The 27,166-nt window shown below is 40.3% G+C and overlaps 1 protein-coding gene across 1 annotated transcript; it reads left to right on the top strand.

Moving 5' to 3' along the window:
- Positions 1-53: 53 nt before the first annotated feature.
- AS3MT (arsenite methyltransferase) lies at positions 54-26,490 on the top strand. The gene is given in 11 exon segments (XM_067709526.1): positions 54-3,947; positions 4,150-4,190; positions 4,458-4,585; positions 5,860-6,010; positions 6,521-6,657; positions 7,688-7,757; positions 8,891-8,972; positions 10,331-10,462; positions 10,791-10,933; positions 12,754-12,888; positions 19,747-26,490. Coding segments are annotated over 11 exon segments (1,128 nt in total). The 5' UTR covers positions 54-3,946; the 3' UTR covers positions 19,855-26,490.
- The last annotated feature ends 676 nt before the right edge of the window (positions 26,491-27,166 follow it).

Raw genomic sequence — 27,166 nt, 5'->3', positions numbered from 1 at the left:
GAGAAAGCTGACATAAGAAAATGGTGTTTTTACTGAAAGAAAAAAGGCAAATATGAGTCCAATTTAATTCATATTCTATATCATCAAGTTGACTAATCATATCAGATTACATTTATTCCTCATTTTATATATATATACATTAACTTAAAGTAAAAAAACAGTATGAAGGAATTCACTTATACATTCATTCTATAAATGTTTATTACAATTATTAAATATAAACAGGTTCAACTTACCTTAAAAAGAAGGCTTGCAAACTTACAGCAATTGTCATATTAGTAGTAAAACATTTGATGTTGCTATCACAGTTTCTATTCAACATTTTGCTGGAAGCCACACCTGGTGCAGAAATTAAAATTAAATGTAACTATTAGCAAGGAAGAGACAAAATTGTTATCATACAGTAGGATTATCTACTTAGAAAATCCAAGGACTGATTTTTTTTAAAAGTCACCAGTTTAGAAAACAAAACAAAGTTTAACCATCCAAGTATACACAAAGCAAAGAAATATTTAAGATGAAAAACAATTAAACTATAGTCTATGTTTTCTTCCTCATGCTGGAACAAATATTAAAGAAGCAGTGACTGCTTATGTTATATCTGATAAAATAAATTTCACGATCAAAATTTGAATGGTAAATAAAGATGAAATTTACATTAAATAATGAAAACCTAGTAGTACTGATTTAGTCATTTTAAAGAACATAATGCCAAAATACATGAAAGAAAAGTAGACAGAAATGTGAGAGCAGGCAGAAATGTATACATACTTCGATAGTTTGTTTCTTATAGAAATAGGTTAATATGGAGACAAAAGGTACTTCTCTAAAATAACATCTGTGTTGTAGAGGATATGTTGGAGGATAATTTCAAAATAATGAAAATTCAAATCTATGCAAGCAAATTTATGTGATGATACCCAAGCAGTACTATAAAGAAAAAAATCATGCTTTAAATATCTGTATTAGGGATAAGGCGTAAGTAAATGTTTTCTTTTTTTTTTTTAAGGAGTTTGTGGTTAGAATTTAGAAAGAGAACAAAAGAAATCAAAGTGGAATAAGAAAACCAAGCATGAATGACAAAAATTAGAAAAATATATGAAACCATTAATTGGTTCTTACAGATTAAATTGGTAAAATGTCAGCTCAATCGTAAAAGTACAAATTAGTACATTTATAATTGAATAGGAGATATATAAAATAAATCAATTAGATTTGAAAAGAGAGATCTGTCAGCTTGATGCTAAAAATTTAATTACTAGTATCAAAATATCTGGCTCCTTATAATGATATAATATGATAAAACTGACATTTAAAAGAGAATATGTCCAGACTGGTTATGAGAAATAATCCATAAATTGTCAGAAATAACCAATTAAAATGTCATCTGCTTGTGATGGCTGTCCTGAGACTTTTCCAAAGTATCAAATAACAAATCATTTCCATATACTCCAAAGTATAGAAAATGATAGCAAGATACCCAGTTCCTTTGCTGAAGTAAATGTAATTTTCATTAAAAAAAGTAAAAAGCAATATAATATAAAGACATTTAGGAGATTCTTATTTATGAACATAGATGCAAAAATCCTAATAAAATCTCAGAAAATTGAATAGAGAAATATTTGGAAGAACTGCTAACATAATTCTAGAGTTACAAAGTTCATATAACAGCTGCAGAACACATTACATTAATAAAAAACAATAAAATCGTACATCACTGTAATATACACCAAAAAGGCATCTGAAAAAGTTCAATGTCTATTTCTAATTAAACTTAAAAAAAAACTCTCTAAAAGTATGTTTTAGAAGAAAGAATAATAGAACCCCAGAATATTAGAGCTGTATGGGGCCTCACAAGTGATTAAATTCTAGCCTCATGTTTTATAGATGAAAAACATAGCCAGGGAGATTAAATGACTTACCCAAGGTCACTGAACTTGATGGTAGGTCTTCTGACTACTAGTCTAGCTTGCTATTATCTGTTACTTTTCTTATAAATAGAAACAAGGGTGCTTCCTGTCATTTCTAGTATTTAGCATCATAAAAAAGAAAAGGAAGTAATTGAATCCAATCCATTTACCCCTGCTACTTCATCTCTGGTAAGTAACCAGTTGGTCATCTAGCTTCTGCTTGAATACTTCTAATGTTTGGAGAATCCTTTACTTAGTGGTGGTGGCCATTTTGGAAAGCTGTACTTGAAAGATGGTTTTGTGTACTGAACCAAAAATCTGCCTTTCTGGACCATCCTGGAATTGTCGGACCAGTAGCTTCCAAGGTGGGATGTGTGGAGGTATGCACAAGGCCATCCTTTGAGGTAAGGGAAGAAAATATCTGTGTATATTTATTTTTTATCTTAAAAAGAGAAAATTAGCTTTTTGCTAATATTTAAAATATGGCTTGATATGAGATATCTGACTTGGCCTACATAGCATACCTATCATTTAGCAGGGGTGATATTAAAAACAAAAAATTCTGTGGCTGAAGCACTGACCAATCAGAATGAATGATGGTCACAAGCAGTCTGGTCCAAAATCAGCCCTGCACACTAGATACCTGAGGGAAAACTGGGAATAACTAAATGTAAGTTGATGGTGGTTTGTTTTATTGCAGTTTATCTGTGTGTGGTTAAGTGGATTTAAGGCTTATCAAATGATTCTTGTGAATAACCACAAATTGAAGATAATACAATAAAACAAGCACAAGTGAACAAGTGGAAAATGATAGAGCCTTTTCCTTAACCTCCCACTAATCTGTCCTTTCAAGATAAAGTTACCATTTTAACAATGAGTGAGACAGTGACAACTTTTCTAAAGGAACTAATTTTATGGAGAGAGTGTTTTGAAAACTAATATTTTGGAGTGTTTTCACCATTAAACAATTGCCAAAAACCAGATATCTATAAAAACGTATTTTTACACACTTAATAGAGATATTCTAACCTATAAAATATTCCAAAAAGGATCATTTCCATGGGTTTAATTTGTTAAAAATATAACACCTTCCTCTTAACATTTAACAACAACTAATTGACATCTGGGAAGATTATTATTGTCAGATGAGACTGAAAAATGAGTATGCTTTAGTAAATCTTCCATTCAGATATCCTTTCAGTTGGAACCCCATATCGCCTTACTATCCTAATGAATAGAAATTCTTGTTATAACCACAAAAGGAAATAAAGTATACCAGTGTAGGAGTGTAGAAATTAATTAAATTAATTTTTTTTTTCTGCAAGATGAAATGACAATACTTAGAAAACAAGTGAATTGACCAAAAAAATACTAGAGGTTAAAAATGAACTTAGCAAAGTTGCTTTCCTAAATACAATTCAAAATAGACTGAGATTGATTGGTATGGAATCATTGATATGATTCCATCACTATGACATTCTGGGAAAGGAGGGAGAACAGATCTATGGTGGTTTAGAAGCTGGGGTGGGGAGATTTACTATGCAAAGGGGCAGGAAGAAACATTTGGGTGAGAGCCTTGATTGCGGTGATGTATATACCTTGTTAGAATTCACAGAACTGTACACTTTATAAAGAAAGGTGAATTTTACTGAATGTAAATTCTCTCTCAATACACTTGACTTTAAAAAGTGGACTGAGAAAAGGTGATTTCATTCCCAAAGGGGGCAAAAATCAGTATATACGTGGGTGTTCATACGAGCATTATAAAATGAAAAGCACAGTGGAGCAATAAAGGAAGATCCTTAATAGTAAGAGCCTCTTCCTGGTTGGAAAGACCAAAGACAGCCAAGCTGACTTTGGGCACACTAGGGCCGTAGCGCGAGGGAGGACTCGTGGTCGGACTGCGCAGGTGGGTTCCTGCCCGGGGGCGGGGCCTCGGGAGCGCGGGGCCTCGGGAGCCCTGGGCCTACGGAGCGCTGGGCCTCGAGAGCCGGCTGCTGGGGACCCAAGTTCCAAGGTCTGGAGGCCGAGGAGACAGTGAGTGTGGTCCCTCGCTTCCCCGCCCGCCCCCAGGGCAGGCTCTCTGCCCCTAACCCTGCTACCCCCACCGCCCACCATCACCACCCGCTGCGCTCCCGCCTGCCGCCCGCCCCTAGACCACCCCTCAGTCCCGGGGCTCCCCTCCCCCATGCGGGCTCAGCGCCCTCGCCTTTAAGCTGCCTTTTCTCCCTCCTGGCAGTGGCCACCACCCGTGACGCTGAGATCCGGAAGGACGTGCAGGTAGGTGCTCGCAGTAGGGCCTATGGCTGCGGTGGAGCCTCAGCTGAGTGGGAGCTTTAGGCCTTTGGAAGCCCGGCCTGGCCCGCCAGGATCCCTGGGGTGGGGCAGGGCCAAGTCCGGGCTTAGAGCTTTGTAGCGAGCAAAGGCTGGCCAGGCCTGGGGGCGCTGTTGGGGGGTTGGTGGGGCGTATGGGCGCCTCCACCCTGAGGACACCAACTCGAACTCTTCTTTTCTCACCCCTCACCCCACCCTTGGACCCTGGGTCAGACCTACTACGGGCAGGTGCTGAAGAAATCAGCAGACCTCCAGACCAATGCGTGTGTCACTGCAGCCAGGCCAGTCCCTAAGCACATCCGGGAAGCCCTGCAGAATGTAAATGAGGAAGTATCCTTGAGGTAAAGTGCCCTGTGCTGCCTCCACGAAGACCCCAGACAGCATCTTTCTCAAAATATAGTGATGCCAGGTCGCTAGGGAATTAACCCGTCTCCTCCAATCCATGGGGCTTGCCTTATCTATTATAAAACTGGTAAAGCACAGCACTGATCGATCATCTTACTGCTCTGTTGAAGAACTTCCAGTGACCCACACATATGCCCCTTTACTCACAGGATACATTCACACTCCTTGGAGCTGACATTCAAGCCTGTCCACGTTGGCCCTCCCTTCCTAACCAACCTTGGCTCCCTCTGATGCACTATGCTACTGTAGCCAGACCTTTCCCTTCCTCCTGCCATCACACTGCCAAGATGATTTCTGCCTGCCCGGCATGAAGTTATCAATCTGGAATGCCTTCCCCCTGCTTTCTTTCTTCCTTTTTTAAAAAATAATTTATTTATTTATTTTTGACTGCATTGGGTCTTCATCCCTACGCGAGGGCTTCCTCTAGTTGTGGCCAGCGGGGGCTACTCTTCGTTGCAGTGCGAGGGTTTCTCACTGCGGTGGCTTCTCTTGTTGCGGAGCATGGGCTCTGGGTGTGCGAGCCTCAGTAGTTGTGGCACACGGGCTCAGTTGCTCTGCGGCATGTGGGATCTTCCCAGACCAGGGCTTGAACCCATGTCCCCTGCATTGGCAGGCAGATTCTTAACCACTGTGCCACTAGGGAAGCCCCCCCCGCTTTCTACCTTCCAAATCCTACCTATCCAACGCTTCACTGATGTCCTGCCTACTTTGTGAAGCCTTCTTTAATCCTTGGGCACCACTTTCCCAAACCACTATAACACTTACTTCCTGTGCCACTCAGTTTGTAAATAAATCATGGAAAATGTTTTCTGTGTTTGCGTTTTATCTCCCTCGTTAAATACACTTAAGGGACGGAATTCTTGTCTTACCTTTCTTCTTCAATAACTAGCAAGTCCTGGACCTGCATAAGATGCTCAGTTAATGCCTAACAAATATTTTAGTTGGTTTATTTGTCTTAGTACCTGGTGCAGTGCCCATCAATTCAATGGTAAACAAAGCAGATAGAGTCCCAGCCTTCATGGAGCTTCCGGTGTAGTGAGGGAGACTAAACATCTAAAAAGAAATTGAATGAATGATGGAAGGAAGGAAAGGAGGGAGGGAAGAAGGAAGGAAAGGAGGGAGGGAAGGAGGAAGGATTTATAAGATTTAATGGTTCCACATCTTCTCGTCTCTAAAGGGAAAAAATGTGTATATATTTTCTATTTCCCAGATATTATGGCTGTGGTCTGGTCATCCCTGAGTGTCTGGAAAACTGCTGGGTTTTGGACCTGGGGAGTGGAAGTGGCTGAGACTGCTATGCACTTAGTCAGCTGGTTGGTGAGAAGGGACATGTTACCGGAATAGACGTGACAGAAGGTCAGGTGAGGCAATTATTTCAAGGATAAGGAGGAAAAAATTCTGAAAAGCATTCTTTTAGAGATAAAGTTGTTTCCTTGTGACTCTTCAAGGATAATTTAAGAAGGGTGCTAAATGCAGTGCTCGCTTGTGCCATTACTGCTTCCTGACCTGGAAACCGAGAACTTTGACAATTAGGGGCTTCTCTGGGAGAACAGAGTCAAAGGTTTGATCTGATTTATGAATATCATGATGACTGAATGGAGTTTGATCTTTTCCTTCTTTCTGCCATCTATCCTGAAAGATTTTCTTATTGCGTGAAGAGTTTATTCAAATAAAACCCATGTATCAAACGGGGTTTATGCCCCATTGAGTTGTCCCACTCTGTAGTATATCCTGCATGCGCAGATGAACCTCGTTTACGTACCTAAAACATTCTGGGGGCAGTTCATTCCATTAGTAATAGGAAACTTTAGGAAAAAATTAGTGCATTAAAAAATGTTGATTATCAAATCTATTTTTTTTTCTTCCTTTAGGTAGAAGTGGCTAACAAGTACATTGAATATCACATGGAAAAATATGGCTTCCAGGCACCCAATGTGACTTTTATTCATGGCTACATAGAGAAGTTAGGAGAGGCTGGAATCAAGAATGAGAGTTATGATATTGTTATGTAGGTCTATGTCCTTACTGTTGTGAAGATAGCCCATTTCCTATTGAACACATGAATGTCACCACTTTTTGCTGAATGGATTCTTATTTGGGGGGTTAAACTAAACTTAGCATAACTTAATAAAGGGATGGAGATGGCCTGGGGCCCTTGTGGTCCACCAGCCACAGAACACACTAGCCTGAGAGAGAACGTATTTTAATTTTTTTTGGGGGGGTGCATTGGGTCTTTGTCGCTGTGCACGGGCTTTCTATAGTTGTGTCGAGCAGAGGCTACTCTTCATTGTGGTGTACTGGCTTCTCACTGCGGTGGCTTCGCTTGTTGCAGAGCATGGGCTGTAGGGACTCGGGCTTCAGTAGTTGTGGCATATAGGCTCTAGAGCACAGGCTCAGTAGTTGTGGCACACAGTTGCTCCATGGCATGTGGGATCTTCCCAGACCAGGAATCGAACCTGTGTCCCCTGCATTGGCAGGCAGATTCTTAACCACTGCACCACCAGGGAAGTCCCGAGAATGTATTTTAAACTTAACCGTGGTTTACGAATGAGCCCAAAAGACCAGCAAGACCAATGAGGCTGCTTATACAATATGTTATCTTCAGTATTATTTTCATGGCAAATTATAGGATTCTGTGTTGCTGTTTTTCCTCTGAGTTGTCAAATCATGCCTTAATAAAGCTGTCTTTGAGGAACTTAGCCTATTTACATGTGGCATAAGAAATGCCTTGTGCAGTAGGCATCTGGTCCCAGGTCATTGTGTTGCATAGTCAACATCAGGGCAGAAACAAATAAGAAGCATGCCTCAAAATTTTTTCTACACACTCAGACTTGCTAACAGTTTATTGAGATTTCAAACACTCTGTCCATCTCCCTTATCTTGGGACAAAGTTGAGTGTGGGGAAGAGAGGAGGGAGGTGGGAAGAATAGTGTAGCTTTGAGAAAATGGTGGGAACCACCTTTAGGTAATCTCCAAAGGATTTGAAGGTGTCTAAGTAGTCTGCAGATGTGCTTGACATTCTGTCTCTTCTTTTTTAGATCCAATTGTGTCATTAACCTTGTACATGATAAACAGCAAGTGCTGCAGGAGGTATATCGAGTGTTAAAGGTGAGGGGAAGAGGGAGACCAGTGGTCTTTGAACATCAGTGAGAGCACATGGGATATGTCCTGTTCTTGTCCCCTTGAGCTGAGAGCTCAAACTCTCAATTTCTCCATTAAATTAGAAAGAGTGGCAAAATGTGGGAGTGACAGGAATACCCTAGATATGAATTTGTTTTCCTCTAGCTTGCAAAAGGTGATAAATCTGAGAGTCACGATTGTGATTGAATATGTTAAAATTTGCTTTCTTGGCTGTTTTTCCTCCTGCTTGCTGCTGTACATAATCCTAGAATAGCATCTGCAGAGCTGCGGGGACCTTTGGACTGACTACTAAGGTTATTTTGAATATACGTTCCTAGCATGGACAGTGTTTCTCAGGGATCCTTATTTTGTATCCATCAGGGCTCCAGATCTTTGGGAAGTTAAGGAAGATGGATCTTTTCCATTAACTAGTCTCTTAAAGGAAAACTTGCAGGAGCTCCACACCCTCTATATGTATCATGAGATGTATCTCTTCATGACAGAAGATAGAAGATTATGAGATTCTTGGTTTTATAGGGCTGTTTTAGAGATCAAATAAGAATATCAATGTAGAAGTGATTTAACAATGTCTTAGTGAGTAGGCCATTGTATAGACCAGCTCACTGTTTTCACCAGGGTGTATGTGTAGAAGGTAGAGACATTACTATAGAATCTAGATGTCCATGCTCTTGAAATTAGTTGAATAAAATCTTAAAATTCCTGATCACTCATATGCCTCAGATTTTAAGGACAATGTTTTAAAAAGATAATGTGTTATTATAAAAATAAATAACATTACAAAAGTTATATAATTTTTAAGGGAGAAGAGTTTATGAATACCGTTTACTTCTGTTAGTTCTGTAACAACCTGGGGTTGCTTTTGCTTCAGATTGGTTAAGCTTGGAAAGTTATTTTATTACCTGTTGAGTGAGGCACTGAAAACAAATCTTGGCAGTTGGCTATGATTATAACTAGGGAGGCAGCTAGTAGTTATTTGTCCAAAAAGGGTCAGCTCAAGAACTTCGGTTGTTTTTTTAAAACTTGATTTTAGCCCCTCATTCCTTTGCTATCTGGGACTAATGTAATCTTTAACCTTGTTTGGATTAATTCTGCTGTTTCAGCACGGTGGGGAGCTATATTTCAGTGACGTCTATGCTAGCCTTGAATTGCCAGAAGAAGTCAGGACACACAAAGTTTTAAGGGGTAGGTTTTTGTGTTTTATTTTGTTTTGAGGCAGATACTTGTCCAAGTACAGAGTTCCATCCTGCTAATATCCAGGATGAGGCTTTGTGATGTGGGAACATGGGATTAGTTCAGGAGGCTTAGGTTCTGTTCCTCCTCTGACACTCAAATCTGGTATGACCTTGGACAATTTAATTAATCTCTTTGAGTCGTGTGTTCTGTACTGTAAACTATAGGTAATAATTCAGTCTGCCTTAGAGGGCTGTTATGAAGATTAAATGGGATAATGAACGTGAAAAATTCTTAAAAGCTCTAGTGTGGAAATGACGGCAACTGCTCCAGAGTTGATGCTGCCTCCTTAATTTCCCATGTTCTCATCATTATTGTGTTGTCGATTCCTTTACTGTCATTTTCATGGAGTCTCTGGACGTTGAGGAGATAAATGCATGTGTTTGGTCAGTCTGGTTATGAAATCAAAAGTTCTTAACTTTTAAAATAAATTATGTTAACTTTTTTCTTATTATACAAGAAGAAATGGATATTGTTAAAAAGCTGGAAAATAGGGAATTCCCTGGTGGTCCAGTGGTTAGGACTCCGCAGGGGGCCCGGGTTCAATTTCTGGTCGGGGAACTAAGATCCCGAAAGCCATGTGGTGCAGCCAAAAAAAAAAAAAAAGTTGGAAAATACAAAAAAAAAGTTACTACTAAGCACATAACCCAGTAATAACCTCTTTTAATAGCTTAGTATACACACTTTTAGGGTTTTGTTTTCCTGTGGGTGTGTATAATAATATTGGGAGTATGCTGCATATAGAATTTAGTATTCTAATTTTATTTAGCATATTTCCTAAACCTAAAACTTAAAAAAAATTTAAATGTTTGTATTATACAACTGTATTGTACAGCTGTACCATAACTTATTTGACCATTTCTCTATTGGTGATGATTTAGATTATTTCTAATTTGTTGATGTAATAAATTTAAAAACTGTAAAATGCCTTATGAACATTAATAGTAATTACTGTTCTAGTAGCAGATCATTATGAGATTAATCTGGAACTAAGAGGCAGTTTTGGAATTTTTCTTGTATGTTTTTTTACATAGAGTGCTTTTCAGAATGTGACCTAATACATACATGAATATTATGATTGATAGAACCAATATATTAGTGACTGTCCTGAACAATGGTTCCCAGAGACCATTAGCTAGCATATCTGGTTTCAACCATGACTTTCTATACCTTGGGGGACCCTCAGGTCCTTCTTCTATTTTTCTAGAACCTATGCTTTAAGTAATACCATAGCCTAATCAATTATACAGAAGAATAATTCCCTTAATACCTAGTTGTATTGGTTGATCTGTGATTTTTCTTGTTTTTAGGTGAGTGCCTGGGTGGTGCTTTGTACTGGAAGGACCTTGCTATCCTTGCCCAAAAAATTGGGTTCTGCCCTCCACGTTTGGTCACTGCCAATTTAATTACAGTTCAAAACAAGGAACTAGAAAACATGATCTGTAAGAAACAGCAGTAGGGACTGTTATAACTGCACCCTGAATGGTTCAAATTTGGTGATTATCAAGTGTCTCCTGAGTGAGTCTCACTGAAGGAGACTTTTGTCGTCTGGAAATCTCCATCTTGTCTTCTGTTTAATGGCAACCTCCCAAAGTTTGGCATTTAATAAAGCACTTTGAAGTTATACAGTAAATAGAGTGATGGGCCCATAAAGATAATTGATGGCATGCAAAGAAGAAATCGTCTTTATAATATTAAGCCTTCATCTGCTGAGCAAACCAATAGCCGTTGGAGTGCTGGAGATGAACCATGAGTATATTCTGTTTTTAGGTGACTGCCGTTTTGTTTCTGCTACATTTCGCCTTTTCAAACTCCCTAAGACAGGACCAACCAAAAGATGCCAGGTTATTTACAATGGAGGAATCACAAGACACGAAAAAGAACTAATATTTGATGCAAATTTCACATTTAAGGTAAATAAAGATTTCCGTGACTTCCAGCATTCTTCCTATTCTTCCCTTTGCTCCAGGAGCCTTTTCTTAACCTTCCATTGCTTCTCACTTTTCTGGTCTTGGTGTACGTGCGTTTGTCTATATATATACACACACATATACATATACGTATATACATATTTGCTGAACCATTGAAAAGTAAGTTGCAGATATCATGACGTTTTACCTTTAAAGAGTTCAGCATGCATCTCCTAAGAATAAAATATTCTCCTACATAACCAAATACCATTGTGACTTCTAAAAAACTTTTCTATGAGAAACGTCATTCAGACATCAGATTAATGGAATTATAGAGAAAGGATGGAAAAATAGGAGAGGACTGCATAACAGTATTTCAGTTGTTTAATTGTATTGTGGAATTAAGGATTGTTAGTGTTTAATGATGACATTAACATTTCTACTACTCTTTTTAGAGTAGGTTTTGTTTTCTCAAAACAGAGACGTACAGCCTTTGGAATTAGATACCTGGTTTCAAATTCTGGCTCTGTTATTTATTTATTACTCAGGTAAACTTGAATGTGCCACCAAAATTGTTTGAGATACAATTTGCTCCACTGTAAAAGTAGGGATAATAATACCTACAGGGCAGAATTTCTGTAAAGATTAGCAATAATATAGCAAAACATTGGTACTGGGAACTCAGTAAATAGAAGATACAGTCATTATTTGCTCCAAAGGTGGAAGAACTTTACTGTTTCCTTCATCTGATTTTTTTGTCTAGATAGCATTTTCAAATTTCTAAAATACGCCCTGGTGCAGCAGAGCCATTAATGCTTTTTCACTGATACACTGCCACTTGCCTGCTTCATTAGGTTCACAGGATCAGAGTGGGAAGGGCCTTTGAAATCATTACTCTGGTCTACTGGCTTTCAAAACATTTCTAATAGCAGGATTATTTTTTATTGAGATATAATTGACATATAACATTATATTAGTTTCAGGTATACAACATAATGATTTAATACTTGTATGTATTGTAAAATGATCACCACAGTAAGTCTAGTTAATGTCCATTACCACACATATTTACAAATTGTTTTTTCTTGTGATGAGAACTTTTAAGGTTCACTTTCTCAGCAACTTTCAAATATATAATACACTATTATTAACTAAAGTCACTATGCTGTACATTATATCCTCATGAGTTATTTATTTTATAACTGAGAGTTTGTATCTTTTGATCCACTTTAGCCATTTCGCCCACTCTCCAACCCCCCCAGAATTATTTCTTTCAGCAAAATTTTAGTTAAAAGACCGATACTTACTATGTGTCCGTCATTGCTTTATATAACCCCAGTATCTGAAGGGATACAAGCAGAGTTTATCTGATAGGAGCAGGGATTGGACAGCTCAGAATCTCCTGTGTTCGCTCCTGGTTCCCAAGGCGTAGACCCTTTACACCCTTCCCAGGCACCCTGGAACGCAAGGAAATACACTTTAAAAGCCACTAGTCCAAAGCCCTCATTTTAGCAATGAATAAGGTGAAACTCAGAGAGCAGTGGTTTTCTACATTTGCCTCTGAGCAGAGACTAGACACTGGAGCCACGAGTGCCCTTTTTTTTGCACTGTCACCAAAGGAAAACTGATAACGACACTGGTCAGTTCCACGTGAAAATAAGCATGAAGCTAGCAGCAGGGTCTGAACATGAGAAAATACTTATGTCAAAAGGTGTGGTCTCCTTATTTTGAGATATTGCTCATTAGTAGAACTTCAGGGTGTTTTTCTTCTATTGAGACAAAAGAGGCATCTCTAAGAATGTGTTTTTCATGCTACCCTTCAGAAAGATGAAACTGTTGAAGTGGACGAAGAAACAGCAGCTATCCTGAAGAATTCACGATTTGCCCAAGATTTTCTGATCAGGCCAATTGGAGAGAAGTTGACGACATGTGGAGGCTATACTGCTCTTGAAGCAAAGGTTTGCTCGGCTTTCAATTCCCTAACCTCAAACAGAGAACCATTTAAAAAATCGTTATGGTCACCACAGACTGCTAAAGCAAAAAACAGAGCATTGTTCTTTTAGTTGGCCATCATAACTTATTTCTAGCATTTTTGTACCTATAAAATGATTTACCTTCATAACTTCATTTTCCTGGACTTCCCTGGTGGCACAGTGGTTAAGAATCCGCCTGCCAATGCAGGGGACACGGGTTCGAGCCCTGGTCCGGGGAGATCCCACATGCCGCCGAGCAGCTAAGCCTGTGTGCCACAACTACTGAGCCTGTGCTCTAGAGCCCGCGAGCCACAACTACTGAAGCCCGTGCGCCTAGAGCCCATGCTCCACAGCAAGAGAAGCCACCGCAATGAGAAGCCCGAGCACCACAACGAAGAGTAGCCCCCGCTCACTTTTTTTTCTTTTAATAAATTAAAAGAAAAGAAAGGAGAAAGAAACCATAAAGGAAACGACTACATAAAAATTGAAAACATCTATTCAGGGAAAAAAAAGCAAATAAAAAGATAAATGAGAGAAAATATTTGCAAAATATAATAGTCTCCTATAGAGCAATCAAAAATGAATATCACTCTAATAGAAAATGGTTAAAGGAATTATTATAGGAAGTTCACAATGCTCTATGTGAACATTATAAATTTACTTATGTTTTCTTTTAGTACTTTTTAAAAATGAAATAAAATTCATGTAACATAAAATTCATTATTTTAACCATTTTAACATGTACAGTTTAGCAGCTTTTAGTATATTTATAAGGTTGTACAACTATTACCACTATCTAGTGCCAGAAGACTTTCATCACCTGCAAAAGAAATCCCATGCCCATTAAGCCGTAATTCCCCAATCTCCCCCTCTCCCACCCCTGGCAATAACTAATCTGCTTTCTGTCTCTGGATTTGCTTATTCTGGACATTTCATGTAAGTGGAATCATACACTACGTGGCCTTTTTTGTCTGGCTTCTTTTACTTAATATAATATTTTAAAGGTTTATCCATATAGCAGTATTTCATTCCTTTTTATGGCTGAACAGTAGTCCCTTGTATTAGGGACTAAAAATGAGGCTAGACCTCTTTTTTTTTTTTTTTATCCATTCATCAGTTGATAGACATTTAGGTTGTTTCCACTTTTTGGCTATTGTGAGTAGTGTTGCTGTGAACATGCCTGTGTATGTGCTTCATGTACTTGTTTGAGTAGTTATTTTCAATTCTTTTGGGTCTATATCTAGGAGTGGAATTGTTGGGTCATATGGCAATTCTCCATTTAAGTTTTTGGAAAGCCACCAAACTGTGTTCTACAGTGGCTGCACCGTTTTACATTCCTACCAGCAGTGTACAAGGGTTCCAGTTTCTCTACATCCTTGCCAACACTTGTTATTTTCTGTTCTGTTTTGATTGTAGCCATCTTAGTGTGAAGTGGTACCTCACTGTGGTTTTGATTTGCATTTCCCTAATGACTAATGATGTTAAGCATCTTCTCATGTGCTTGTTAACTGTATAATTTCTTGAGCATTTGTATATTTTCTCTAGAGAACTGTCTTGTCCTTTGCCTGTTTTTAAATTGGGTAGTTTGTCTTTTTGTTGCAGAGTTGTAAGCGTTCTTTATATATTCTGGATACTAGACCCTTATCACGTAAATGATTTGCAAAAACATCTCCCATTCTGTGTGTTATCTTTTTATTCTCTTGATAGTGTCTTTTGATACATAAAAGGTTTTATTTTGATGAAGTCCAGTTAGTTTTTCTTTGCTCGTGCTTTGGGTATCATCGCTAAGAATCTATTACTTAATCCAAGGTCATGAAGATTCTTCTAGTACTTCCATGGTTTGTTTTTCACATTTAAATTTTTACTCCATCTGGAATTTATTTTTTTAATGCTAAATTCCTCTTTTTAAATTAATTTATTCATTTACTTTTTATTTTTGGCTGTCTCAGGTCTTAGTTGTTGCATGCGGGATATTCCTTGCGGCACCTGGGCTCTTCGTTATGGCGTGCTGGCTCCTCTGTAGTTGTGGCGTTTGGGTTTTTTCTCTCTAGTTGTGACGTGTGGGTTTTCTCTCTCTTGTTGTGGCGCACAGGCTCCAGAGCACGTGGGCTCTATAGTTTGCAGCACGCAGGCTCTCTAGTTGAGGTATGCGGGCTTAGTTGCCCCACGGCATGTGGAATCTTAGTTCCCTGACCAGGGATGGAACCTGTATTGGAAGGTGGAAGGTGGATTCTTTACCACTGGACCACCAGGGAAGTCCTTAGAATTTATTTTAACATAAATATTCAGGTAGAGTGTCGCTATTTTTCTGAATATTAGCTAGTCAAATTTTCCTGTTTATTAATTCATTGCTCTGCTGTTTTGGAATGCTAATTTCTATCATATCTAATTTCTTAAATGTATATTTGAGCCAATATTCCAGCATATTCGAAAATGAATATTTTCTAAAATGTCTTAGATTCATATTTAGAATTATTCTAGTAACTGAAATACTGGTGTAGCAATTTTTTTTTTTTTTTTTTTGCGGTACGCGGGCCTCTCACTAGTGTGGCCTCTCCTGTTGCGGAGCACAGGCTCCGGACGCGCAGGCTCAGCGGCCATGGCTCACGGGCCTAGCCACTCCGCGGCATGTGGGATCTTCCCGGACCGGGGCACAAACCCATGTCCCCTGCATTGGCAGGCGGACTCTCAACCACTGCGCCACCAGGGAAGCCCTGGTGTAGCATTTTTTAAAGCATTTTATCACAATTTATCTCAGGTCATCTCTCACAACTTCCCTGTGAGGAGGGCAGATAGGTAGTTTTAACAGATATTAGCATCTCTCTTCCTCTTATTTATTTTTACCTTTTCCCCATTCATGCTATCATAATTATTTTATTAATCCATTCATTATTTTATAGTATTTTATTATTTAGAACAGGCTTAGTGATGGATTTCAAGTCTCTTTTGTCTGATAGAACTTCCTTTTTAAAAAAAATTTATTTTATTTATTTATTTTTGGTTCTGTTGGGTCTTCGTTGCTGCACCCATGCTTTCTCTAGTTGCAGTGAGTGGGGGCTACTCTTCATTGCGGTGCGTGGGCTTCTCATTGCGGTGGCTTCCCTTGTTGCGGAGTGTGGGCTCTAGGCACGTGGGCTTCAGTAGTTGTGGCTCGCAGGCTCTAGAGCTCAGGCTCAGTAGTTGTGGCACACGGGCTTAGTTGCTCCGTGGCATGTGGGATATTCCTGGACCAGGGCTTGAATCTGTGTCCTCTGCATTGGCAAGTGGATTCTTAACCACTGCACCACCAGGAAAGCTCCTCTGATAGAACTTCTAACATTCACCAAAGTCATTACAGTGATGCACCTCAAGGCACTGGATGTTGGAAGCCCAGGGAAATAAGCTACTGATCTTGCTGGGGCAGGGTGGTGGCACAGCATGGGGTTTAAGTACACAGGTCTTGGAGTCAGATAGACTAGGTTCAGATCTTGGCTCTGCCAATTATGTGTGATCTCGGATACCTTACCTAACCTCCCTAAACCCTCAGTTTCCTCATGTGTAGTGGGGAGGTAATAATCCCTTTTTTCCTCAGGTTGTGAGAATCAAATGGAATGATACATGTAAGTGTTGGCCAATGCCTGGCAAATAATACATACTTAAGAAATCGAGGTGGTTATGGTTATGGACTTGTATTTGTTAATATTCTTGGTCCCTTGGAACTGTGTTCTACGTATTTGAGTTCTGACCATCTTTGCAGGATTCTTTTATCATTCTCTCATAAACCCTTTCTCCTGAGCTCAGAATTTCTGTAATCTTTTCTCCATGAATTTTACTTTCTGTTGTTTATATTTCATAGAAATTTTGGATACATGGGGCACACATTGATACACAAGTAACTCTTGTGCCTTTTCCTCCCTCCCCTTTTGTTACCTCACAAGCAGTCTTTTTTTTTTTTTTTTTTTGGCCACACTGGGCGGCTTGTGGGATCCTAAGTTCCCCAACCAGGGACTGAAGCCGGGGCCCTGGCAGTGAAAGTGCTGAGTCCTAACCAGTGGACCTCCAGGGAATTCCCAAGTAGTCTTTTTTTTCTTTTAAACACCTTTATTGGAGTATAATTGCTTTACAATGGTGTGTTAGTTTCTGCTTTATAACAAAGTGAATCAGTTATACATATACATATATCCCCATATCTCTTCCCTCTTGCGTCTCCCTCCCTCCCACCCCCCCATCCCACCCCTCTAGGTGGTCACAAAGCACCGAGCTGATCTCCCTATGCTATGCGGCTGCTTCCCACTAGCTATCTATTTTACGTTTGGTAGTGTATATATGTCCATGCCACTCTCTCACTTTTAGAGTAAAGCTTATTGGGAATTCCCTAGTGGCCTAGTGGTTAGGATTCCAGGCTTTCATTGCCGTGGCCCAGGTTCAGTCCCTGGTTGGGGAACTGAGATCCTGCAAGCCAGATCACTCTCCAAAATGGTAAATTTGTGGTTGAGGAAGTTCAGTTGGAGACAAGAATCCTGGGGCCCAAAAAACCTGGTATGTTCTTGTTTGGCCACTATTACCAGCATGAATCAAGTCCAAGCTAAGTGTAGAAGCCACCTCTAGAGGTAAAGAGTGATTTTCTTTCTTTGCTTTATTCAGTTCTTGAGCACTCTGCTATTGTCAACTCTTCTGTGTTTCTAAGGAGGTAACTTTTGGGGGGAAAGTAGAAAAAACTTGAATTCTGACTTTTCAGTCCATTACATTTCATGAATGTGTTATTGGTCTTTTGAAATTCTTGGTATTTCACTGATAACAAAATCTTGCTGGTCAGAATCAATGTTTATCTTGAAATATTTTCATCATTCTAATTCTCCTGTACCTGGTTTCCTGAATCCTGGCTCTAAAAGATGTCAGAAAATTAGTTACAAGTAAAGGGAGTCTTTTCCCCAGCCAAAGCACTTCCACTGCACTCTGGCTGGGAAACTGTAGTTAAATGAGTTTGCTTCTGCAGGAGATGATTTTCTACTAGCATAGCTCTCCTAGCTAGCAGCACCTCATGTGCAGGAGGGTTCTTGACCTCAGGCTGGAATGCAACATTCTACATGTTTGAACTGGTTTATCAGAACAATCTCCCATCTGTCCTAGCTTATTTCTTTCAGCCTGTGGTTGTGCCATTGTCTTGCCATCAGCTCCACGTTTCTGAAATGGGAATAATTGACACTGAAGGAAGATTTAAAGAATGAAACAAGTGTGTGTCCTAGAAATATAACCTTGTGCTCTCGGGGGAGGACATTCTTATCTTTTTTATGGAGGACCTTAATGATAGATTCCTGAGTACCGTAAGCAGGCGGCATGTAGGGAATTGCTTGTATTTCTGTTTTACTATCAGTTACTGCAATAGAGGAATGAAAGTACTGCTTGTTACTGAGGGTTGACTCGATAATGACTGTTTTTGAGAGCCCTTTTTTTCTTCTTCTCCTCCTCCTCCTTTTTTAATCCTGAGAAGGAAAATGTATTTTTGCTATTTAAAAGAATTATGTTATTAAAACACTGCAGCATCTGAAATGATGCAAATAGGAGGTGTGCTATGTACTGTCTTGTTCCAGTTAACAGTCGTGGTAGTAATCACATGACAACAGTAGTAATAGTATAGAGGACCTAGCCTTTATCGAACAGTTAATATGTTGAAGGCACCACGTCATTTACTCTTCACAATACCCCTTATCTTCATTTTACAGATGAAGAAACAGGCTCAGAGAGATTAATTTGCTAATCCAAGGTCACGCAGCTAGAAAGCAGTGAATCTGAACCCACATCTGATTCTAGAGCTGACATTCTTCTTATTTATTTATTTTTGGCTCAGTAGTTGTGGCATGTGGGCTTAGTCGCTCCACAGTATGTGGGATCTTCCTGGACCAGGGCTCAAACCCATGTCCCCTGCGTTGGCAGGCGGAGTCTTAACCACTGCGCCATCAGGGAAGCCCCTAGAGCTGACATTCTTAACCAGTATGCTGCACTACCTCTCCGTATCTATACTGTTCATAGAAGCACAAGATGTTGGTGCTGGAAAGGACTGCTTGTCAAGGTGTCCCACCTTTTATTTCTTTCAAGTCTTGAGAGCTTCTGGGGCTGAAAGCATGCATTTGGAAGTGATATTGATATCACTTGTACACCCTTCTATTTGCAGTGACCGCCAATAAATAATGAGTGTAAATTCATGTTTAATGAGTTCACCTTCATTATTTAAGGTGGCTTGTTCATATTCTTGACTTCCAACCTTTTTGCCTGGTTTTTCTCTGACCCCCTTGGCACTGCTGGTGGAGGTATCTCATTTGAAGATGAAAGGAGGAAAAATAAAGAGTGCCGTCTTATCTTTTGAAAATTCCACTTACTCTGCCCTGAAATCTTGCTGGTTGTGGTTGGCAATCTCAACATCTGAACATCAGCAACTGCTAATGAGGGTCCTGGTATCTGGGTCTTACCTCCTTCTCTTGCACACATTTCTAGAAATTAAAGTAAGAGAAGGGAAGAAGTTTCAGCATTTCAGTAGCTCAGTTCCAAAAAGGTAAAAGGCACAAACAAATGGGAATCCCACAAAACGAAACAAAGCAGAATCAACTCTCTTGGCCCCAAAGGGAACACCTTTCCAAAGCTGTAAATGAAGTTTACCTTGAAAGTAGTGATAACTTGATTAGAAACTTCAGGAAAAGACAGCTACCTTTATAAGTTAGTGACTGATGCTACTCCCAGGACCTCACAGAATTGTAAAATTTTATCCTCCTTCTAGGTAAATCAGCCTAAGTCGAACTGAAATGTTCGTGTTTGGGTCTGTTGAAACACCTTTAACTTGTCCTTTCATTTTGGTTTGTCTTTTGACAGGATATAATAAAAGATCCATTCAAGCTTGCAGAAGGGTCTGACAATGCGAAGTCCAGAAGTCCCCCTGAAGCTGCCAGCGGCTGCTGAGGCACAGAGAAGTGCTGCTAAAACAACAGCTGACCAGAAGACAGTGGGCAGGAGGTGAAAGAATGAGTTACACGTCTTAACCTGCTCTTCCCCACAGCCCATACCACAAGAAAGAATAAAAGGCAAAACTCCACCGTATTTTAGATTAAAATTAATGAATTATTTTTACAAAGTATTAATTAAAGGTTCACAGCAAAATCATCTAAAGACTAGTTAAGCAGTTTTTCTCTTAACTGAGTCTGGTGCCACCTAGTGGCAAGAAATGGAACTGAGAAGCAGTCTGAAAGCTTGGCTGATGGGCAAGAAAGGCTTCGGAAATAACAGTTGGCCAAGGGCCTCAGGGAGAACATCTTCCTTCTGACCTGCATAGCACCTTTTGGACTTTTCACCATGTTTTTTCATTAAACAGAGCTCCTACTGAACTCATGCTAATCATGCCAAAAGATTGCCAAATCAAATTTGGTAGGAGTGCTCTTGAGGTAATTGGTCTTTTAAATCAAACAATTTTTTTTCTTCTTTTTAATGTGCAGTTGAATGAAGAAAACAAACAGGTAATCATTTTTTGACCTCAGTTTACCCTAATGTGTGACAAAATAATGACCATCTGCAGTAAATCTTAACCGGATCAGGAAAAGAGTTTGATAATTTTTTTTTTTTTGCAGTACGCAGGCCTCTCACCATTGTGGCCTCTCCCGCCTCAGAGCACAGGCTCCGGACGCGCAGGCTCAGCGGCCATGGCTCACGGGCCCAGACGCTCCGCGGCATGTGGGATCTTCCCGGACCGGGGCACGAACCCGCGTCCCCTGCATCAGCAGGCGGACTCTCAACCACCGCGCCACCAAGGGAAGCCCAAGTTTGATAATTTTTAAAAGACAAGCTAGGAGATGTAAAAATGGTAGGTTTTCTTTTCCTTTATAAGCTGCCCTGGTTAAACTTTTAGGAAAGTATTAAATTTAGTTCTAGTTTCCATAGTTAAAGAAGAAGATTGAGGAATATTTCAAGGATGGTTATATCATTAGAAATTAAGAGCATTAAGGGAAGGTTCAAGAGTGAGTAAATAAATTGAAGACCAGTTGTACCTGAAGACTTTGTCAGGGGCACAGAAAGTGTAAGTCATATATAAGCCATGGTCCTTGTCATCGGGAGCTGATAGTTCAGTTTTTAAATAACAGCCTTTAAGCAATGAAGAATTTTAATAAGAAAATCTCAACTAGTCGCTCAGAGCTCAGTGCAAAAAGAATAAGAGGGGAGGGACTTCCCTGGCGGTCCAGTGGTTAAGACTCCGCTCTTCCAATGCAGGGGGCGTGGGTTCCACCCCTGGCTGGGGAACTAAGATCCCACTTGCCACATGGCACAGCCAAAAAAAAAAAAGGGGGGAAATTGGCATGACCCAAGAAATTTTTTCATTAGAGTTATGGGAATACAAGAGGTCTTGTAAAACATTGGAATGAATTTTACAGGACAGACCCCTCTTTTAACAAAGCTGTTCAAAATGGAGAAATTCTCAGATTTCTGAGTGGGTTCAGCTGTAGACCCTAACTTATTACTACAAAGGGAGGAAAGGGCAGATGGTATCTTTTAAGCCCGATTCATCTGTGTGACCTTGATTCTAAACAGTGCTTTCTTGGTTCTAGAGTTCAATATCTACCCAATCATAACCTACTTCAGTGACAGCATTAGTTAGAATGGTACAGCTGGGATTAGGCATACTTTACTATTCATGAATGCTCGATGGTCCTGAGAGGGGAAAAGGTGAAAAGAAAGAGTGTTCTGGTTATTTGGTTTATTAGGCTTTTCAAAATTTATGAGGAAGAGGTATTAGCCTTAGCTTGTCATTCTGAACTTCTCAGTTCCCCCAAAAGATGTTGAGTGATGATATTGGTCTAGAAATTCACATTGTTCTTTTCCTAAGAATAACATACTTTAGGGCTTCCCTGGTGGCTCAGTGGTTAAGAATCCGCCTGCCAATGCAGGGGACACGCGTTCGAGCCCTGGTCCGGGAAGATCCCACATGCCGCGGAGCAACTAAGCCCATGCACCATAACTACTGAGTCTGTGCTCTACAGCCCACAAGCCACAACTACTGAGCCCGCGTGCCACAACTACTGAAGCAGGTGTACCTAGAGCCCGTGCTGCACAACAAGAGAAGCCAGCACAATGAGAAGCCCGTGCAGCACAATGAAGAGTAGCCCCCACTCGCCGCAGCTAGAGAAAGCCTGTGCCCAGCAACAAAGACCCAATGCAGTCAAAAATAAATAAAATAAATAAAAATTAAAAAAAAGAATAACATACTTTATACATTATTTTCATTTATTAAAAATATACATTTTGGGCTTCTCTGGTGTCGCAGTGGTTGAGAGTCCACCTGCCGATGCAGGGGACATAGGTTCGTGCCCCGGTCCGGGAAGATCCCACATGCCGCGGAGCAGCTGGGCCCGTGAGCCATGGCCGCTGAGCCTGCGCGTCCGGAGCCTGTGCTCCGCAATGGGAGAGGCCACAACAGTGAGAGGCCCGTGTACCGCAAAAAAACAAAAAACAAACAACAACAACAACAAAATATATATATACATTTTAAGAATTGTATTTGATCTGGAATCTAGAAAAGATATATATTAGACAATATAAAATTAAAGTAGATATGTTTTACCCAGAGAAATGCCATAAACAGTTACTTAAATATTCAAAAATAGGTGAAATAGACAACTAGGAATATTTGATCCTTATGAGAGTGAGAGGCAGTATGGAATGATGATTAAGAGCAAAAAGCTGATGCCAAACATTTTCGTTTTTTCCCTCTTAACTGCCATTTAGCATTTTGGCCTTGAGAAAATAATTTAACATCTCTGTGCCTTCGTTTCATCTGTATGAAGTTCTCTGAAAGAGCGCGTGGCACATGGTTTAGATTATTATTAGTTTAGATCTACTGATACATGGTTGCTGCGAGCATGTGATGTCAGGACCAGCTAAAGACCAATGCTTCTTTTGCTGCCAGGACGTGGTTTATGAAGCTGCCTGTAGGTCTTTTGACAGCGGGCAGCTTTACCTCCAACATTTTATTAGAACCATTTTCAAATATACAGAAAAGTTTAAAGAATTATAGTGATGACCCATTTACCCACCACCTAGATTATATACTTGTCAACCTTCTGCAATCATTTAATACGTTTTAACATATTTACTAACAGCAGTGCCATAGAAACAGAGGCCTAATTCTTCCCTCGCCACAAACCTTTTTCAAAAGATATTGGACTTAAAGAGTTAAAGGAGCAGATTTTCTCTTAATTGATTATTGTATCAAATACAGTATTTTCAGTGCTTCATTATCGCAGGGGGGAGGATTTATTAAAAATCATGGAAGCCTGCAGAGGCTTTTCAGCTTTTACCTGCTGGGGGAGGCACAGCAGTAGCCTAAACAGGACCCCTACCCCCACACCCCTTAAGGCACACATGGCTTTAAAGGTCATGCCAAGACAGCAGCAGAACCCTCTCCTCTTAACTGATTCTTGGCCTTTCTTCTGATGGCTCCCAACCTTATTAGGTTGGGAGACCTATTACATGAGTTCAGCAAGAAATATGAACCTATCTATCCATTTCTTTGTAAAACAAAGAATGTTGCTTGCTGTCAGGTTCTGCAAAGATTAAGTTGTTAGCTACTGCTGCCACTGATGACAGTACACCCTGAAAGGAATTCAGGACGAAAAACAGGATGAACCACTCTGTGCTTTGGAAAAACAGGTCCCTTAGATAGTTAGATATAGCTCAAGAAAAATTTTTGTGAACCCAGATTCTTACATCTTTACATACATAGAAAAGCACTAAAATGATTAACTGAGATATCTGTTCCTTGTGACTAGCAGTAACCTTTCACTGAGATGTATGCTTGATTACACATATTCCCCAGACAAAATCATCTTTACACTGGATTCTCCCCCTAGCTCTTTAGAGCAGTCCCCCCAGAGCTACCAAGAGGCTGATTCCCAGGCTAGAGTCCTCAGTAAGACCCTGAATAAAACTCAACTCACAACTCTTACGTTGTGTATTTCTCTTTCAGTCGACATTTTCATTAAGTCACTAAATATTAACTATGTACCTACTGTGTACCAGGCACCATCCTAGGCCTGGATTGCTAACAATGGAATATTATGCACCCCGGGGGCCAACAGGATAAAAACAGCCAGGCATATTTTCTGAACTTTGTTGGTACCTGTCCTCACTTCTGTGCTTTGCCAAGTTTCTTCAATTGTACACATGCCACAATTTGGATCTAAACAGGGTTTCTTTTGTAGACCCTGCCCTAAGAGTCAGCAGAGGGAGGTCTCACTAGATAGTCAGAATGAACTCTTTTGTAAATATGAAGCTGGAAGTAGACAATCCTAATAATAACCCATGACTTGAGCTTTACTGCTTCATTCCAGTCTCTGTTCAACTGCTGATCCTGCAGTTCCCGTAAGCACAGCTCCCACTGAGGTTAATGGGAGTGTTCTGCGAATGTAAGTTTTGTACTTCATCTTCTGCCGAGTGAGCCTTGCTTGTCTTGGATGGTTGACCGTCGTCCCGATCCCCTTCCCCAACAGGCCACACTAGTCCCTCCTTTCATGTAGCAGAGCCGTACAGCAGTGACAGGCTCCAGGTGAAGGGAAAATCAATTGAGGACAGAAGTGTTCTGTCCGTTGCCTCATATAATAGCAGAGTGCCTCCTATATACTGTCCAGAAGCCAGAGAGAGTAAAAAAGTAGAATGGTGAATTGATGATGTTCTGGGTGCTCTGTAAGCCAGACTTGTGTCCTCTGACTTTGCAAACTAGGCTGAAAGCCGTTAACCTTCTTCTCATTCATGGAAGGAAAAGTGATGCAGGAGACAGAAAGCAGGTGTTCTTTCTAGATCTGACTCTACTGCTGAATTAGCTACTTGCCCCTCGGAAAATCATTTGTCCACTTTGGGGTTCGCTTTCTCCAGCTGTAAAATGAGGTTTTGAACTTGGCATACTCTAAGTTCCCTTCCAACTCAGACACAGACTTATAGGTCTAGATTCTGGAGAGGTTACAGAATTTAAAAAAATTGTTTGAACTAGTTGCCCACATTTATAAACCAGAAGGTTTTCCATAACATATGAATTTCTGGCTTCTCTTGAAAAATTGGCAACATGAGCTCTGCATTTTGCACAGCTGCCATGGCCCCAGTGAGTATTGGCTCACCTGTTACACAGGGCGTGTCCCTTTAGGCACCGTCCCTACCCAGTCAATGTTGCCGACCCCTGTAGGCTTTTTGAGTTTGTGGCCCCATTTTAGGACTAGAATTAGCACAGTGTCATCAAAATTAAAAGTGAGGGTATTTTCCCCATTATAGTTCAAATGATGGCAGGCCTATGGCTTAATCTATGACTCTGACTTACATGTTTAATTCATTACAAGCAGAAGCCAAGAAGGGCACGTGGAGCTTGGCAGGGATGCTCACAGGAGGGAACCAAAGAGCACTGGAGCTGCTTATGGTAATTTGACATATAACTCAGAGCCTGTTTGTGTTAGGTGAGGCGTCCTGGACGGTTTATTCTCTGTTCTGAGTTAACAAGCTTCCATCACATCCCTTTCTTTGTGAATAGGAAATGAGCATCCTCAGGAAAGCAGAGCCTCAAAATGTCAAGTTGCTCGGGAGGAAAGGTTTGCACAGCAAGCGCAGAAGGATTGGTATGGCTTCTAGGCTTAGTAGTTAATCTTGTATTAACTGTCCTTATTTTCTTTTTCTTATTAACCTTATTCCTTTCAAGGGACCTAACTAGGGAAATGTTGTGAAGGAGGTGTTTTTATTTTTGCTTTTCAATCATGTAACAGGAGCCCATGAGGCAACCCTTTACAAATGGTGATTTCTCATGGTAAAGAGGAAAATTCATTGCTTCGTGTGCTATTTATAAACCATGCCAAATATCCCCAGTTGTTTCTTTTCTGAAGAGAGCTCCCCTATGCCTCCCTCATAATGCTGATTTTTCAGAGGAGAACACTGAGGCTGATTTTAAATGACTTGCACGGTGGGAGTACAGTCTAAGACGGGTTAGAACCAAGACTACACCTAGCTCTTCTGACTCCTGGCGTACCCCTGCATCAGAGGGTTTGTCCTTGCTCTCCTTTCGGGGATTCCCAAATTTTAAAATATAGAATTAAAAAGGGAAATAATTACTATAAAAGTAAAGATAATGGTTACATCTAGGGTAGAGAACATGTGTGTGATCTGGAAGGGCTATATAGGGGTTTTCTCAACTAGGGGGTGGCTCCCGTTACCATTATAAACAATTACAAAGTGAACATAAGGGGCTTCCCTGGTGGCACAGTGGTTGGGAATCCGCCTACCAATGCAGGGGACACAGGTTCGAGCCCTGGTCCGGGAAGATCCCACATGCTGTGGAGCAACTAAGCCCATGCACCACAACTACTGAGCCTGAGCTCTAGAGCCCACGAGCCACAACTACTGAGCCTACGTGCCACAACTACTGAAGCCTGCGCATCTAGAGCCTGTGCTCCGCAACAAGAGAAGCCACTGCAGTGAGAATCCCACGCACTGCAACAAAGAGTAGCCCCCGCTCGCTGCAACTAGAGGAAGCCAGCGCACGGCAGCGAAGACCCAATGCAGCCAAAAATAAATAAATTAAAAAACAACAACAACAAAGTGAACATAATCTTTGCCTGGGACTGTCCTAGTTAGCTTCAAACTAGGTTAATTACTGATAGTACCTTTTTTTCCACTCTCAAACAGGTTCTGTTTTAAATGATAAATTATGTGGTCAGCTACTATACATTTATGCTTTATGAACCTTTATATATGTTTATTATATGTCAAAAACTTTTTTAAAGTTAAAAAATATATATCCAGAAATCTGACCTATGTTCAGGGGGCCAAGGCCCACCTGGGAAACCTTGTGTTTGCTCTAAGAATCATGATTACTGCACAGACCACCGTGGCCACAGCTGTGATTCAGGTGTGGACTTCCAGAGTTGGGGGTTGTGGTGTTCCATCTTGGTTTTCTGGGGGCTTCTGTGGCATGAGATAGTCGTCTCTGTTTGTTTGTCCTGTATGTTGCTGGAGAAGTGGTGTATCCCTTAGTCATAGTTGTGAAAGTCAGTCAAGATAATATGTGAGAAAGTGCTTTGTAAACTGTGAAGATTTTTTTCTACATGGAGTGGTAGGAGTTCCCTAAATCCAATTGGCAGGCAGGGCCTCAGCATCGCTGCACTGGCACCTGTCAGTTAATCTTCTTGTAATACAGCTCCTCTACTTAGAACATTCTATAGCTCCTGAAGAATGAAATCTAAACTCCTAAACTTGGCATTCAACCCACCCCAAC

This window comes from Pseudorca crassidens, chromosome 16 (genome assembly GCF_039906515.1).
Source record: "Pseudorca crassidens isolate mPseCra1 chromosome 16, mPseCra1.hap1, whole genome shotgun sequence".
NCBI classification, from domain to species: Eukaryota; Metazoa; Chordata; class Mammalia; order Artiodactyla; family Delphinidae; genus Pseudorca; species Pseudorca crassidens.
The sequence above is the reverse complement of the archived record's forward strand: the minus strand, read 5'-3'. Positions and strand labels throughout refer to the sequence as shown.